The sequence below is a fragment of the Ochotona princeps genome, chromosome 29 (genome assembly GCF_030435755.1).
Source record: "Ochotona princeps isolate mOchPri1 chromosome 29, mOchPri1.hap1, whole genome shotgun sequence".
In the NCBI taxonomy this organism is placed as follows: Eukaryota; Metazoa; Chordata; class Mammalia; order Lagomorpha; family Ochotonidae; genus Ochotona; species Ochotona princeps.
The window spans coordinates 3,740,660-3,758,191 of NC_080860.1; the positions used below are offsets into that span (position 1 = coordinate 3,740,660).

The window sequence follows — 17,532 nt, forward strand, 5'->3', positions numbered from 1 at the left end:
GCAGTTTGCTGTCAACACACCCTTCATACGGACAAGACATTTTTTGCTTTATGAAAATATACCTGGTAATTTCAGGTGATTGGACTTGATCATCAGTGGTATAAATTTTTTCTTTTTTTAAAAGATTTATTTATTTTTATTGGGAAGTCAGATATACAGAGAGGAAGATCTTCTGCTGATTCACTCCCCAAGTGGCTGCAACTTTTGGCACTGAGCTGATCTGAAGCGAGGAGGCAGGAGCCTCTTCTGGATCTCCCATGCAGGTGCAGGGTCCCAGGCCACAAGCAGGGAGCTGGATGGGAAGCTGGGCCACCGGGACACACTGGTGCCCAGACGGGATCCTGGGTGTGCAAGGCGAGGGCTTCAGCCACTAGGTTACTGTGCTGGGCCCCACAAGCATCTTTTAATACTGGATACACCTCGTCCAGTTTGCAGAGCTACTTAAATATTTGACTTTTTTCTCATTCACTTTATTTAGTGAGTATTATTTAGAAAAGGCCGTAGGAAGCATAAAGATGACTAACATTTAGTTTCTGCCCTGGAGAGGGGTGTTTAATTTGGTGGAATCTCTAGAAAACACACCCAGACACGCACATGCTCATGGACTCGCTAAGTGAGCGGGCTGCTGTGAGAAACGTGCAGCTGCCCTCCAGCAGGCGAGGGAGGATGGATGAGGGTTGTGGGGAAAGGTCTTTAAGGCTGAAGGAGTCCCTGAAATAGAAGCTTGGACAAGGAAAGCACCCGCACGCTGTGGAGGTTTCTGGGAATCATCTGTGTGGGTGGCTCACATGCATGGAACTGAAGAATGGACTTGGATTATTTTCTGATCAATAATTTATCAGCAGTTCTCCAGCTTCAGCATCAGGATCTCCTGAATGGCTTGCTAAGTTCCCGAGGGCCGGGCCCGCTCCCAGAACTGCCGGAGCAGGTGTAGGGTCCGTGCTCCTTACGTTATGTTAGCGTTTATTTGGAAGGTGCACTTAAAGAGAGACATGGGGGGGGGGAAGAGGACCCAGTGGTTATCACTCAGTGGCTAAAATCCTTGCTTTGCATGCCCTGGGATCTCATGAGAGCTCAGATTCATGTCCTGGCTATTCCACTTCCCATCCAGCTCCCTGCTTGTGGCCTGGGACAGCAGGAGAGGACGGCCCAAAGCCTTGGGACCCTGCACCCATATGGGAGACCAGGAAGAGGCTCCTGGCTTCTGGCTTCAAATCAGCTCAGCTTTGGCTGTTGCGGCCATGTAGGGAGTCAAGCAGTGGATGGAAGATCTTTCTTTCCTTATATCCTTCTCTCTCTAAATCTGCTTTTCCAATAAAAATAAATTTTAAAAAATAAAGAGACTTTCCATCTATTGGTTCACTTCCCACATGATTGTTAACGGCCATGGCTGCACCAGCCTGAAGCTGAGAGCCTGGAACTCACTGGGTCTCCACATGAGAGCAGGAAGGTGGAATCATACTTTATAAAACAAACTATATTATGCAGGTCATATAATATATGTGCATATGTTAACACGTGTACCATGCATGCATTATGTACATATATATAGTACATGCATATATGTCATTAACTCCACTAAGTGCAGGGAAGTCGAATGGCAGAGATGTGGGGTGGGGAGAGAGAGAAACCTTCCGAAGGCAAGGGCCCGGATTTCCATCCTGGTCTCCTTGGTGGGTGGCAGGGATCGCGTACTTGGGCCGTCCTTGGCAGAAAGCTAGGTCAGAAGCGAAGACTGTTTGGGACTTGAACCAGGCACTCCAAGATGGAATGCAGGCATTCCTAGCAGTGACTTCACACTACTCCAAACACCCATCCCAGAATAACTTTTTTGATATTCTTCTCAAAGTATAAAAAATTTAATCAAAAGATGGCATAGTTTTACATGTTTGCAGTCTGTCTAATGTCTGGTTTAATGGAAGAAAACTTGATTCTCCCATCTGATTCTGCATGTAATCTGTAGTGATAAGTTGTTTTGCTTGAAGCATGTGAAGAAGGTTGGTCTCACACAGATGTATAGGCAAGGGAAGGGGTATTTTAACAGGATTTTTAAATAATTGTGTGAGTTTTCTTCTTTGATGCCAGCCAAAGACTTGGTATGTTGCAGTTTCTTAGAGCTGGAATTTGCAATGACTTGAGTTAATTTTTTTTCTTAAATGGAAATTCGTTAAAAAATAAATAAAATCTGTTGGTCTGATTTGTGCTTTGAATTAATCCTTTACCTATGTGGTTTTGTGATATCATACATGATTTGTTGGAAATCACTGGTTCTCTGAGTCATGCAGTCTTCTGAGTATTGTCACATTTCACTGTATGATATTTAAACATCGTGTTTGTCGCTGCCTCTCTCCAGAGGTCTTTCCTATTGTGGGCAGGTGGCCCACAAGAAGATGTTGTTCAAGATGCTTACTTTCTCTTTTGTCAGCAAGTGGTTGCTTTTCATGAAATGACAGCGGCTCCTGCAGTTTATGTTGGATGGATTGTCTGCCAGCTGCCTAGGACTGAGTGGCCAGTTGATTTGTTAGCTGTTCTTTCGAGTGAAGATGGTGGCCGTGGCAATGTGGCTGACTGAGCTGGGTCCTTGGTGACTTTCTAGCTTGTGCTTTGTGGTAGTATCCTGGAAACGGCTGTGTGTGTTACACAGAATGTGACAAAGGCAGGCCCTCAAAGGAGACACTGCTGATTTACTCCCCAGACAGCCCTAATGTCTGGGACTGGGCCAGGCTGAAGCCAGGAGCCAAGGGCTTCGTCCTGTCCCCCACATGGGGCATCTTCCTGCCTTCTCATGGGAGTGAGCGGGAAGCCGGATCAGAAGTACAGTGCAGGGGCCGATGTTATGGCGTAGCTGGTAAAGCCACTCCTCACAGTGCCAGCACCCTATGTAGGTGGGCTCATGGCTTGGCTGCTCCCCTCCCAGTGGGCGATGGTCTGTGTGGGCCCCATCACCCTGTGGAAGATGTGCGTTACGTTCCTGGCTCTTGGTCTGGGCCTGGTCCCACCCTGGCTGTCGTCATTTGGGGATGGAACCAGGAGTGGAAGATCTCTCTCACACACACATTCTGTTTTTCCTCTTTTTTTTGTAACTCTTTCAGGTAAATAAGTAAGTCTTAAATGGAAATAGTATAGAGTAGCCAGGACTTGATCCACTTGGGTGTAGGATACCAGCGTGTGGCAGCTTGCCTTGATTTGCCACAACACCTGCTCCCAAGTGTTGAAATTTAATAAACTTATTTTTCTCCTCTATCAAATGTTTTATCACATTCTTTATTTAAGATATATGTATATATGTGTGTGTATATATTTATATTTAAAAGAGTGGGAGAGAGAGATGTTAAGTTTGGTTATTCATGCCACAGATTGCCACAACATCCAGGTCTGGGCCTGGCCCTAGGAGCCAAGAACATCCTAGTCTCCCACGTGGTGTCAGGGGCCCAACTTGGTCACCATCTGATGTCTTCTCGGGCGTGTTAGCAGGAAGGAGGACAGCGGGCACTTTAACTAGTGCTTAATATGAAGCAGTGAGGTCACAGCTGGCGGCCGCCATGCTGCACACAGCACTGGGCGCTCTTGACATCCGCAAGGTGAAGGAGCACCGTGGGCCGAAGGTGCAGCGAGGCGGGGCGCAGCTTTGTGCTGTGTGCCGATCCCGCCCGGTGGTGGTGGTCAGCCACCACTGGCTTTGTGCTCTGGGTGCGTCGTGCGGCACAGTGAGGTGCAGCTCACTTCTCAGCGCTAGCAAGAAACTTGTTTTGGTTCCTGAGAGGGTCAGCAGAGGGTGACTGGTCCCGACTGCCTTCCACAGCTACCCTCGGATTTATCTACTCCCAAACTCATTTCCAGACAAAAGAACCATAGCTTGTTAATTGAAGGGCTGCAGTTTATAAAGTATTAATCTGTGTGTGCATGGGAGAGATACCAGGGCCCTGTTCCCTGGGGCACTGTTGTAAACTCACCCGGTAATGTGAGCGTGCTTTTCTGGAACATTGTCTTGGATGTCGTAATGCCTGTGTTTACCCAGCCTCGTGAGCAGTGATGCTGCTTTTCCACATAGCACCGGGCCTGCTCCGCACACTCCCTGAGCCCCTCTGCCGGAGAATCTTTTGGTTGGTTTGTTTCTCTGGTATCAGTGAAAGAGGCATGCATGTTAGGGCTGAACCAGGGCGGGAGAGGGAAAGAGAGAGAGAGAGACCAGACCCTCTGTCACTCCCCAAGTAGCTGCAGTGGTTGGAGCTGGGCCAGGCCAGAGCCAGAAGCCTCCCCTGGGTCTTGTACACAGGTGTGAGGTCCGTCTTCCACTGCCTTCCCAGGCAGACAAGCAGGAAGCTGGATCAGAAGTGAAGCAGCGGGGACTCGAAGTGGTGCTTGTGTGGGATGCTGGCATTTCAGACAGTGGGACGCACCTGGAAAAGCAGTGGCAGATGGTCTAAGTGCCTGGGTTTACCACACGCGAGACTCGGCGCTTCAGGCTCCTGGCTCAGCCCTTGTTCTTGAAACCATTTGGGGGAGTGAAACATCTCTGACCCTCATTCTGTCACTCTGCCTGCCACGTGTGACAGCCCGACCCAGAAGGAGGTCGTCTGTGAACGGCTGTGCGCCAGGCTTTGCTGCCTTTAAAGTGTGGTGTGGAGACGGCTCCTCTCAGTCTTTGTGCTTAGTGGGTGCTGTGGCCAGGGCTTCTCTCTGGTCTCTCAGCGAATTGGTATTTTGAACCCAGCCTGACATTGACAGGACATGCAGAAGAAACTGAAAGAGTTTAAAAACTAGCGTTATTTCTGCTTCCAGGTCTTACTGAAACAGATGAGATTTTCCTCCTCTGTTACATGGTGGGCGCAGTTCCCTGCTTTGGGGCTTGTGTCCCCTGGCTGGCCTGGGAGGGGACAGCCGGGTCCCACACCGTGTTTATCATCATTGCTTGGTTCTGTGTCTCAGGCTGAGGTCTGGAGGGAGTCAGAGTTTTGTGAGTTTGTGGTTTTGACCTGCAAAGTTTGACTGGGGCTTGCCTAGCTGCTCACTGGGGCAGATATCAGAATTTCTCTCCAGGGAGTGTTTGGTCAGAACCCAAGAGCTCACTGCTTTGCCTGAGTTCAATACTGTACTTCGTATACATGCACTGTTGTATTTATTTGAGAGGCAGAGAGACACAGAGCTGGCATGTGCTGGCTCACCTCCCATGTGGCTCCAACAGCCAGGGTTGGGTCAGGCTTCATCAAGTGTTCCCCTGTGGGTATCAGGAGCCCAAGCCTCTCTGGGTCTGCGTCAGCCGGAAACGGGGACTGCAGCGCCCCCCAGTGGACGTGGCCACCTTACCTGAGCAATATGCTCCAAGGAGCACTCCATCCTTTCCTCTTTCCACCAGCACAGCTTCTCCGGGACGCCGTGGTGCCTCAGCCTGCACTGCCCTTCCCTGCTCCACCCTGGTCGTGCGTCAGGAGTCAGAAAGGCCCCTGCGTGGTCAGTGTGTGCAATGTCAGTGTTAGGAATCTCCTTTATCTTAGAAGAACACCTGTTGGGGACAGTAAGTTAAAACCAACACCTGCAGCTTTGCATCGCATTTGAGTGGCAGTTTGAGTCTTGGCTGCCTCAGTTCCCAGTGGTACCACCTCCCTGCCGATGGGCCTAGGAATGCAGTGAAAAATTGCCGAGATCCAGGAACCTCCAACACCCCCGTGAGAGACCTGGAAGAATTTCCTGGTTCGTGGCTTCATCCTGGCCCAGTCTTGGCCGTTCAGGGAATGAACCAGTGGATGGAAGACCTCTCTCTGAATTCTGCCTTTCAAGTAAATGAAAAAACAAGTGAGCAAAAGAACACTTCTTGTTGGACTTAGGGCTGCCCAGGTGTTGCAAGAGATTTAAACTTAGTTTCCAGATGTGAGCTCAGTCACTTTGGCAGAGCTGGTTTTCCAGGTGAAGTTGTGTTCCTAGGGTGTGGGAGACATGCCCTTTGCTGGACAGGGCAGGGTGAGAGGAGCCACACATGTCAGCACAGTGGCCAAGCAGGCCGCCCCGTCGCTTGGGCCCGACTCTGCATAATTTTTGGCATTGCCTGGGTGACTTTTTTTGTCTTTGACTGAACTGATCTGTGTTTAAGTATCATGTCTGATTGCACAGTCTCCCAGGCTCTTCCCCATGTCCCTTGCTTCCCTTTCTCGCCCACCTCCTCTTCCTGTGCAGACAGGAGCAGGTGACTAGATGGCGTGCCTGTGCCCAGCATATGTGCCTCAGCCGGAGGAAACCGGACCGGACAGACACAGATGACTTTGCTGCCTCTTCCCAGCTGGGCCCTTTCCTGTGAGAGTCTGGAGTTTTCCTTTAGTTTAACTTGTGCACACGGACCTAAGAAACACTCAGGTGATACCTGTGACTCTGACACACGCGTGGTATAGGTGAATGAAGACAGCTCCAAGTTCTCTTCCCCTTCCTCCATTACGTGTGATGTGAACTTTTCTGAACCCGTTCGTCCAGGTTGTTTGTTCCGGTCTGGTAGTATAGGTAAAACAATGTGAACATATTACTGCATCTGGGACAATTACCTTTAAGTGCATTCAGCATTTTTGTGGCAATTTTTAGTATTTTCTAGATAGCATGTGGAGATGATTTATGAGCAAAGGGAGGCACGTGTAAGCAGTTTAAGCTGAGCGGGTTGCTTCAGTCGTAGCTGTCGCTCGTCCTGCCTTTGTCCTTACCATCTACAATCTCGTGTTTGTCTTTTGCAGATTTCATCCAGAGGCTGGCTTTGCTATAGAAATACCCACAGTCGCATCGATGGTTGGGGAAAGATAGTGACCAGAAGCAGAGAGAAGCAGCTCCGACATCCCAGGAAATGAGCATGCTGAAGCCGAGCGGGCTGAAGGCCCCTTCCAAGATCCTCAAGCCGGGCAGCACAGCCCTGAAGGCCCCTGCCGCGGGTGAGGCTTTGTGTCTCGGCTTCCTTCTTCTGCTACATTGCCACCCCTGGGCTCTCAGCCACTGCCTGCCCGTACATATTACCATGAACCTGCATGGGAGGTCACATTCCTAAGTGTCTGCCATGGCTAGGGCTAGAGCAGGCCAAACGGCAGCCAGGAGCCAGGAGCTTCTTCCCAGTTTCCTAGGCAGGTGCCGGGGCCCAGCGCTTGGGTCATCCTCTGCTGCATTCCTAGGCGCATTAGCAGAAGGAAGGAAGGAAAGCGGAGCAGCCCAGACTCACATCAGCACCCATGAGGGATGCAAGCACCACAGAGGACAGCGCTGTGCACTGCGCCACAGCAGCAGCCCGCCTGGACACATTTATGAAAGTCGTGGGTGGCTTCCCTGGCTGCGGGTTTTCCCTTGCTTGCTTTGCTTCAAGTGACGAGATTGTGTGCTCAGTTCTGAAATGGCACCTTTTCTGTCTCCTGTTTTCAGTTGCAGCTCCAACAGAAAAAACAGTATCTACTGAAAAAGCATCAAGTGCCCCACCCTCTGAGGCCCAGGAGGAATTTATCGATGACTTCCGTGTTGGCGAGCGTGTTTGGGTGAATGGCAATAAGCCTGGATTTATTCAGTTTCTTGGAGAGACCCAGTTTGCACCAGGCCAGTGGGCTGGGATTGTTTTAGATGAACCCATAGGCAAGAACGACGGTTCAGTAGCAGGAGTGCGTTATTTCCAGTGTGAACCACTCAAGGGCATTTTTACCCGACCGTCCAAGTTAACAAGGAAAGTGCAAGCAGAAGATGAAGCCAACGGCCTGCAGCCGCCACCGGCCTCCAGAGCCACGTCACCCCTTTCCGCCCCTGCAGCCTGCGTGGCGGCGTCCTCCCTAGCCACACCTGCAAATGGTTCCCGTAAGTCACCCCAGCCAACAGCCAAGGAACCTGCAGCCACGTCCCAGGCCACGTCCCAGGTCAGCAACCTTACAAAAACCGCCAGCGAGTCCATCTCCAACCTCTCAGAAGCTGGGTCAATCAAGAAGGGAGAGAGAGAGCTCAGAATCGGAGACAGAGTGTTGGTGAGTCCTCAGACACCGCCAGAGTCCCCTGGGAGCGGGTTAAATGCGCAGGTGGCCCACAAGGTGTTCTGGAGGCATAGTCATTCACCTTCTCAGGAAAATTAGTTACTTTTCTGTTTGTCCAGTTCATGTGTAAATAATGTAAACAGATTTGCACCTGGCTGCAGATTTGCATCTGAGGTGATGTCCAGAGCCTCGCAGTGCAGTTTGGGAATATTTCCAGCAGTGCACACGGAACCCCATGCCGGTCTGCAGGCTTTCCTCACCCTGCGCTGCCGTTACCCGCTGCTGCCTTTGGCGACTGCCCTGCCTCCCCGGGACACTCCTGGGCTGACAGCGTGTAGTGGCTTACCTCTCGTGCCTTCGTGCTGTAAAACGTGTCACTGTTCTGTGTATTGGCTGTGTTCCATGTGGTGGACATACCGTTTAAAATGGAACTGTTGGTGCTCACAAGCTCGCACTGCAGCAGCCCAGCGCCCACGCGCCGAGGTAGCCGAGCTTGCTGTCCTCCCCCCTGTTCCCTGTGGCTTAGCATCGGGGGCCCTGGGTCCTGAGATTTGAATGCCTTTAGAACTTAGGATTATAGACTTCCAGGGCCCGGCACAAGACCCTAGTGGCTAAAATCCTCACCCTGCCTACACTGGAATCCCATGTGGGCACCGGTTTGTATCCTGGCTACTCCATCTCCCGTCCAGCTCCCTGCTTGTGGCCTGGGAAGGCAGTCAAGCCTGCTCTTACAGGAGGTTAAGCCATAAGTGAGGGCTCAATTTGTTGTTGGAAAGTGTCCATTAACCATGTTTATTTTCATAAGGAAACCAGTTACCTTAGAGCTTGGTAGGTGTTGTTCTTAAAATTCTTGGGAAGCCATCCCTCATTAACACGCATTGGCCACTTTATGGCCTTGTAAACCAAGCAGTGAGATTGAATGGCTTGAGGACTTGACAGTGAGTTTGTGGGAGGGCACCCAGGATGCTGTGTGTGGTCGCGTCCCTTGACCCAGCGGGCGGCGTCAGTGTTTCTGTATCATGAGAGCTTACTGGAGGGAAGTCTGTCTCTGCTCCCATGGTTTCTGTAGAAATCTCTCAACTTGGTTACCTTTTTTTTTTCTTTTTTTTCAGATTTTTTTTTTAGATTTATTCATTTTTTTATTATAGCCAGATATACGGAGAGGAGGAGAGACAGAGAGGAAGATCTTCCGTCCGATGATTCACTCCCCAAGTGAGCCGCAACGGGCCGGTGCGCGCCGATCCGAAGCCAGGAACCTGGAACCTCCTCCGGGTCTCCCACGCGGGTGCAGGGTGCCAATGCATTGGGCCGTCCTCAACTGCTTTTCCAGGCCACAAGCAGGGAGCTGGATGGGAAGTGGAGCTGCCAGGATTAGAACCGGCGCCCATATGGGATCCCGGGGCGTTCAAGGCGAGGACTTTAGCCGCTAGGCCAGGCCGCCGGGCCCAAGATTTATTTTTATTTGAAAGAGTTACTGAGAGAACAGAGAGAGAGGTCTTCCATCTGCTGGTTCACTCCCCCACGGAGTCTGAAGTTGGGAGCCAGGAGCTTCCTCTCAGTCTCCCACTTGGCCTCAGGAGCCCAAGGACTTGAGTCATCTTCCATTGCGTTCCCAGGTCATAAGCAGATAGCTGGATCGGAAGTGGAGCCACTGAGACTTGAACTGGCACCGCTATGGTGTCACTGCAGACAGCAGCTTTATTTGCTACACCGATGATATAGCCCCATAAATAATGTTTTGAAATAACAAAATTGCTGTGGAGTAGTGAAGTGCTTTTCTGAGGAGAGCAATGATTAACTTGATAGGTGCCTGGAAGCCATGAAGGCCTTTTCGTTACTGTCACACCTCAGAAAATGTGAGTTGTCCAGGTAGCTTTGCCACTCTTTCTTCAACAGGGAGTGAGACGTTGCCGGGGCTCATGGAGGGGCTGGTCGGGATACAAGGAGTGAGCTGAGGAAGTGAGTTCATTTCTCCGTTCTGACCTTCTCTTCCTCTAGGTCGGGGGCACCAAGGCTGGCGTAGTCCGGTTCCTTGGGGAGACAGACTTTGCCAAGGGGGAATGGTGCGGCGTGGAGCTGGACGAGCCCCTCGGGAAGAACGATGGTGCGGTGGCCGGGACGAGGTGAGGCTGCACCTGCGCCGTGTGCACCCTGCCTCCTGCAGGGCTCAGGAGCGGCAGGATCGAAGCGAGTGTGCCCCAGTGCTGCGCTGTGATAGATTTATTCATTTTATTACAGCCAGATATACACAGAGGAGGAGAGACAGAGAGGAAGATCTTCCGTCCAATGATTCACTCCCCAAGTGAGCCGCAACGGGCCGGTGCTGTGCCGATCCGAAGCTGGGAACCTGGAACCTCTTCCGGGTCTCCCACGCGGGTGCAGTGTCCCAATGCATTGGGCCTCGACTGCTTTCCCAGGCCACAAGCAGGGAGCTGGATGGGAAGCGGAGCTGCCTGGATTAGAACCGGTGCCCATATGGGATACTGGGGCTTTCAAGGCGAGGACTTTAGCCGCTAGGCCACGCCGCCGGGCCCTGGGCTGTGATTTCTTAAGACCATCCTGTGTCCTCAGCAAGACGTGCAAACATCTGCTTCAAAATATTGCACGCAGCACGCTGCTGGCTTTTCATACTAGAGAGATTTATATCCCTCTTGGTCACAGTCAATCCCTGAAAGTCTCTGGGTGACCCCAGGGTGGGGCTAGAGTGAGGAGTAGCTTTTTTCTTTCTAAACAGTCTCTTGTTTTAAAGGCTTATTTATTTTTGGGCCCGGCGGCGTGGCCTAGCGGCTAAAGTCCTCGCCTTGAAAGCCCCGGGATCCCATATGGGCGCCGGTTCTAATCCCGGCAGCTCCGCTTCCCATCCAGCTCCCTGCTTGTGGCCTGGGAAAGCAGCTGAGGACGGCCCAAAGCCTTGGGACCCTGCACCCATGTAGGAGACCTGGAAGAAGCTCCTGGCTCCTGGCTTTCGATCAGCGCAGCTCCAGTCATTGCAGCTGCTTGGGGAGTGAATCATCGGACAGAAGATCTTCCTCTCTGTCTCTCCTCTTCTCAGTATATCTGACTTTGTAATAAACTGAATAAGTCTTTAAAAAAAAAAGGCTTATTTATTTTTATTGGAAAGTCAGATATACAGAGAGGAGGAGAGACAGAGAGGAAGATCTTCCGTCCAATGATTCACTCCCCAAGTGAGCCGCAACGGGCCGGTGCGCGCCGATCCGATGCCGGGAACCAGGAACCTCTTCCAGGTCTCCCACGTGGGTGCAGGGACCCAATGCATTGGGCTGTCCTCAACTGCTTTCCCAGGCCACAAGCAGGGAACTGGATGGGAAGTGGAGCTGCCTGGATTAGAACCGGCGCCCATATGGGATCCCGGGGCGTTCAAGGTGAGGACTTGAGCCGCTAGGCCAGGCTGCCAGGCCCCCAAAGAATATTTAAAGAAATTTATTTTTAAATATTCTATAAGGATTTTCTTGCATTATTAATATGTAGCAAATATATGTATTTTTGGATTTAAGTGTGATTCTTTAAAAAAAATTATTTTGTTTTTGGAAGGCAGAGTTATGGAGAGACAGAGAGCTTCTATCCATAGACTCACTCCCCAGGTGACTGCAATGAGGAGCGCTGGACTGGTCTGTAGCCGGGAGCTAGGAGCATCCTCCTGGTCCGGCGCGGGACTCGGGCCCATGCACGTGGCTGTCCTCTGCTGCTGTTGCAGGCCGTCAGCAGGGAGTGCAGCAGCCAGATCTCAGAGCGCATGCAGAATGCCAGCCGTGCAGATGGAGGCTTAACGTGCTTCCCTGACTTCTGCACCGGCATGTGGTGTCCAGTAATGGACATTATTTCTCTCTGTTTGGAGCCTTCAAGCTCCTGAGAGAGTTCATGGCATTGTCGGAGATCATTGCAGGGTGGCACATTTGGAGATTCCTGCGCAGCCTTTGCACAGAAGGCTTCTGCAGCCTTGACCCCTGCTGAGTGGTGGCTAGCTGGGCTGTGTCACCTGCTGTGCTGCCCTCCCGTCCTCTCACTGAGACAGTGTAACTCTTGGGCGTCCCTGTGATAACTGGCCTCGCCAGCTGGCATTCCCTTGTCTTCCTGTTAGTGGATCTGTGGGTTTACGCAGTGGGATGTGCGTGGCATGCTGTGGGATCCTCCGTCCGTGTTTGGCGGGGTGGAGGTGCTGCTCCCCTGCGTGCAGGACCTCCAGGCAGCTGTGTGTCTTGCATCGTGCTGCCTGGTGTGCTTTCTCAGACACCACAGCTGCGGGCTGTCAGCCTGCACACTTGCCAGTGCTGCCTCCTGCCAGGTGGGCACTCAGCCAGCCAGTGGCAAGATGAGAGCCAGGAGAACTTTTTGGTTATTCTCGTTTCTTACAATGACGTTTACTTATTTTTGGTTATTGTTCTTGCTGTTTCCCACAGGTACTTTCAGTGTCAAGCCAAATACGGCTTGTTCGCACCCGTCCACAAAGTGACCAAGATTGGCTTCCCTTCCACCACACCAGCCAAGGCCAAGGCTGCTGCGGTGCGGCGAGTGATGGCGACCACCCCTGCCAGCCTGAAGCGCAGCCCTTCTGCCTCCTCCCTCAGCTCCCTGAGCTCGGTGGCCTCGTCCGTGAGCAGCAAGCCCAGCCGGACAGGATTAGTAAGCCTCCCCGCCCCGGTCTGCCCGGTGCTTTGCCGGCATGACCGTGCTTTGCTTGTCCTTGTGCTGCTTGCTGCCCGTAGCTTGCTGTGAAAATGCTGGCAAGTGAGTTTTAAGAAAATGTATCTCCTACAGGAATGCAATGTTTGAAATAGCAAAGCGCTTTTAGTAGATGTTTCCAAACGCAGAAGTGTTAAGCATGTACCAGCTTTCGCTGAATCTGTAGCAGGTACTTGTTAGTCCAGCGTGTGGGATGGTGTCTTGGACGTGAAAATGACAGAGAAATTGGAGGAATCTTCTTCCTCCAATACATAAGTCTTTTTCTGCTGAACTTCAGACAGTCTTAGAAAGTATTATAAGAAAAATCATGAACCTAGAAGTCTAGTATTATATTAATGCAGCCTAACTCACAGAAAGTAGTTAATGTTCATGTATTGGGGATGAACGTTAGTAAGAGAAAAGTATAATTATATAATGAAATTGGAAGGTCAAGGTTAAATGTTCAAAACAGAGAGTAAAAATTTCCTTCCAGTATGTTTGTCATTGAAGAAGTTTCACAAGGGCACAGCGTGGTAGCCAGTGGTTAACGTTCTTGCCTTGCAAGTGCTGAGATCCAATATGGGCTCTGGTTCTAATACCGGCGGCCCCGCTTCCCTTCCAGCTCCTGCTTGTGGCCTGGGAAAGCAGTGAAGGACGGCCCAAAGCCTTGGGACCCTTGGTACCCACATGGGTGACCTGGAGGAGGCTCTGGGCTCCTCGCTTTGGATCGGCACAGCTCCGGCTGTTGTGGCCACTTGGGGAGTGAATCAGTGGGCAGAAGATCTTCCTCTCTGTATATCTGACTTTCCAGTTAAAAACAAACAAACGAACAAAAGTTTCACACGAGCAGGTGTTGTGGTGCAGTGGATTAGCAGCTGCTTGGGACATCTGCCTCCTTTATCAGAGTGCTGGTTCAAGTCCTGAGCCGCTTACTGCAGTGCAGCTTCCTGCTGATGCACCTGGGGAGACAGCAGGTGATAGCCCACGTCCTTGGGCCCTGGCACCCGCGTGGGAGATCTTGCTGGAGTTCCGGGCTCTGGGTGTCCTCATGGCCCGGTCCCACCTGTGGTGGTCACCTGGGGAAGGGGCCGGTGGATGCTTCCTCATTTCCATTTCTCTGTCCTCCGCTTCTCTCTGTCCCTGTGCCTTTCAAATAAAACAAAGCACGAAAGGGCACTCCCATCTCGGTTGGATTCCTTTACTGTCATGGTTCTCACATTGCCGAAGGTTGATCAGTGCAAGGTCTCCAGCGTCAGCCGGCAGCCTGTGAACAGGGCTCGGATGGACTCATCCAGGTGATGACCGGAGCTCTGGCCGTGGATGGTTAAGGAAAGGAGGCAGTGATGTGCTTGCCAAGGGACGAGGCCATTTGCTGCCCACCTCCCAGCCTCTGCACCCAGCATAGGAGGCTCTTGCCTTGCCCAGGGCCCTGCTAACACTTAGCAGCAGTTACTTCTTGGGGTTTTATGCGGGTATGGAGCCAGAGAAACTGGGTGTTTGAAGTGGCGGAGTCGTGGATGGCAGCCTGGAGCACACCCTCTCCAGGACCTGCCCTCTGTCCTGTCTCTCCCTTCCCGTTGTTTCTCTTTTTCCTCCCTCTCTTCATTTTCCTCTTGCCTTCCTGCTTCCTATTCTTCCCCACTTCTTCCTCTCCGCAAGTTGCTCTGTGCCTGTGTCTTCTTGGCCTAGTTCCTTCTCCTTGCTGCCTGTGGTGTGTGGACCTGCTAGATGTTCACGCCCACACTGCTTCACCCACTCCTGCTTTTAAAGGCAGAGTTTCCCTCTTACAAATCTTGGGCAGTTGAAGTTCAAGTCCCAAAGGCTGGGTTCCTGGGTGAGATCTCCCAGACTTTTCCTTCTGAGAGAAAGACGAAGACAATCCTAACACAAAGATCCGGCGGGTCATTCAGTTGAAGGAAGGTTTGTGACACCAGAAGGGATGTCTTCGTTGCTTGTGTGTGAAAGCTTAGGAAAGGCCCAGCCTGAGGTGAAACCAAAATTTTGTCACGTGAGGAGAATGCTTAGAGAAATAGAGTTCTGAGGAAATACTTCATGGGTCCTGTGGAGTTTTTCTGGACTCCCCCAATGGCCTGGACACTTGAGCTCAAGCAGCTGTGAGTTAAGCCACTTGTCCTTCTTGCAGACGCTTTGCTGAGTGTAGCACGCCCCCCGCGTTGGCGTGTCGTTGCTGAGCTCTGCTGTCTTGTTCGCTGGCAGCCTGCGGGCCGGGGAGCATCTGTGTTTAGCCGAGGAGCCGCTGCCGTGCATGCCCCGCCGCCCTGGTCGCATCGTCGCCTTTCATGTATCTGACTTTTCCTTTGCAGCTGACTGAGACCTCCTCCCGGTACGCGAGGAAGATCTCCGGCACCACTGCCCTCCAGGAGGCCCTGAAGGAGAAGCAGCAGCACATTGAGCAGCTGCTGGCTGAACGGGATCTGGAGAGGGCGGAGGTGGCCAAGGCCACGAGCCACGCGGGGGAGATAGAGCAGGAACTAGCCTTGGCCCGGGATGGACACGACCAGGTGAAGTCTGCTGCTGGCCTCCATGCAGTGTCTGAGTGCAGCAAGGAGGCCGGGGAGCTGGTCTTGAGCGTGTTTGCAAGCTGGGGCCGACCTGGGTGCTGGTTTCTGTTGTCACGGAGATGAAGTTCTGTTGTGCTTGGTTCACTCCCGTCTCTGGGTGTCGGGCCTGCTCCTTTGCTGGGCCCCCGTCTCACCCGGGGGTGCAGCTCCTGCCGGCAGGTTCCTCGTCGTGTGTGTGTGTGTGCATGTGTGTGCAGCACAGAAGGCGCGAGTTGTTCTCCCCTTTCCCTCTCTGGCTTTGGTGATGACCTTCCAGGAAAGGGCACTAACCTGACAGGAGTTAGAGTAAGGCTCCCGCCGTGGTACCCCGCACCTGGAGCTCTTTGGGTGTCCAGGGCCTGAATCTGCCCCACAAGGAGGTTACTCACGGCATCCTTGCTTCCCCAGCACGTCCTGGAGCTCGAGGCCAAGATGGACCAGCTGCGCACCATGGTGGAGGCGGCTGACCGGGAGAAGGTAGAGCTTCTCAACCAACTGGAAGAGGAGAAGAGGTGATTCTAGACCATTCTGTGCTCAAGGCTGCCTTTTCCTTTCTTGTCTGCTTCACTTCATTGGAAAGGGGACAGTGGGAGAGAGTGAGCGGGTTCTGTTTGCAGACTGCCAATTTACTTCCCAAATGCCTACAACAGCCAGGGCCTGGGTCGGAGCAATGTTGAGAATGGAGCTCCATCTGGTCTCCCAGGGGCGTGTGACGTTAGCGGGAAGCTGGACTGAGAAGCAGAACAGGAACTCCCACCCAGCTACTCCAGTGTGGGCTGTGGGCATCCCAAGTGGAATCTGTTATAGAGATTTATCTGTTTATTTTAAAGGGAGAGTTACTTTATTTGAGAGAGAGAGAGAAAGCTCAAGATCTTTCATGTACTGGTTTATTCTCCAAATAGCCCCACTGGCTAGAGGTAGGCGAGGCTGAAGCTAGGACCCTTGATTTCTAAGTCTCCCACGTGGGTGTCTGGAGTCCGAGCCTTCAGGCCAGACTCCACTTCCTTCCCAAGCGTATCAGGAAGGAGCTGGATCAGAAGTGGAGCAGCTGGGACTTGAACCAGCACTCATATGGGATACTAGCATTGGAGATGTGCTTAACCTGCCAAATGACAACAGTGCCCACAATTCTCCTTCCCCCACGGAGTCAAAACCACAGTGCACGTACCTACCCCGGCCTTTACCTTTTAAAAAGCTCACAAAAAATTTCCTATTAATGACCTGTTCATGTTAATCCTTAGAACCAAAGGAACGACTTGTGGGTTCAGCAGAAATTGAACTGTGGGGTGAGCTAACACAGGTTGCCTTGATTTGCCTTTTCCTAAAAAAATTTGAGATATTTTAGAGTTGGCCTGATTAGGTTACTAAGTGTTTATTGGGCATCTACCACCTGCCAAGTGCCCTCTAAGGACACCCTTGCCAGCCCTGTGGGGAGAGTGCTCACACGTCATTTCCTGGAGTCCCCGTCTCCTGTGCTTGTGAGGCTGAATCGCATCTGGTGGGTGACAGAAGGTCTCTGTGTGTTAGAGATGCAGGGCTTAGTGTAGAAGACTGATGGCCGGTATCCTGGGGTAGCCGGTGAAGCAGCCTCCTGTGGTGCTGGCATTCCTGTATGGGTGCCAATTTGAGTCCTGGTTGTTCCACTTCAGACCCAGCTCCCTGTTAATGGCCTGGGAAAAGCAGAAGCAGATGATCCAAGTACCTGGGCCCATTATTTGAAAGGAGCAGGGACAGACAGATCTTCCATCCCCCAGTACACTTCCAAAGGCTGCAGCAGCTGGAGCTAGGCCAGGCTGACATCAGGGACCTAGGACTCCACCCTGGTCTCCTGCTTGGCTGCGGGGCCAAGCACTTGGGCCGTCTGCTGCTGCTTTCATAGGTTCATTAGTAAGGGAGCTGGGTCACAAGTGGAGTAGTGGGAGCTGGCACCATGGCATAATCTGTTAAGTCTCATCTGCATGGGTGCCAGTTGAGGTCCCAGCTGCTCTGCTTTCCAGCCAGCTCCCTGATGATGCACCTGGGAAAGCAGCAGAAGCTGGCCTGGATTACTGGGCTGCCACACCCACGTGGGCGATCCAGAGGAAGCTCCTGGCTTCAGATCAGCCCAGCTCCAGTTTTGTGGCTATTTGGGAAGTGGACCAGTAGGTGAAGGATCACTCTCTCTCTGTAACTTTGCCTTTCAACAAAAACCAAATCTTTTGATAGAGGGAGAAGGAGAAAGGAAGAAATCAAGTAGCAGGGACTGGAGTTGGCCCTCTGGCACGGGTGCTGGCGTCACAGCAGTGTGTGCTTTACCGGCTCTTTTACCGCACCTGCGC

General features: G+C 52.1%; 1 protein-coding gene across 11 annotated transcripts in view; it reads left to right on the forward strand.

The window, feature by feature from the left end:
- Window positions 1-17,532, forward strand: part of CLIP1 (CAP-Gly domain containing linker protein 1) — an 81,248-nt gene that overhangs the window by 16,591 nt on the left and 47,125 nt on the right. For all 11 annotated transcript variants that reach the window (XM_058656951.1, XM_058656948.1, XM_058656950.1 and 8 more), the window contains exons 2-7: window positions 6,714-6,905; window positions 7,384-7,967; window positions 9,972-10,096; window positions 12,392-12,614; window positions 14,978-15,175; window positions 15,623-15,726. In XM_058656951.1, the coding sequence (XP_058512934.1) occupies window positions 6,821-6,905; window positions 7,384-7,967; window positions 9,972-10,096; window positions 12,392-12,614; window positions 14,978-15,175; window positions 15,623-15,726 (1,319 nt within the window). In that variant the 5' untranslated portion in view covers window positions 6,714-6,820. The remainder of the gene's footprint in view (window positions 1-6,713; window positions 6,906-7,383; window positions 7,968-9,971; window positions 10,097-12,391; window positions 12,615-14,977; window positions 15,176-15,622; window positions 15,727-17,532) is intronic.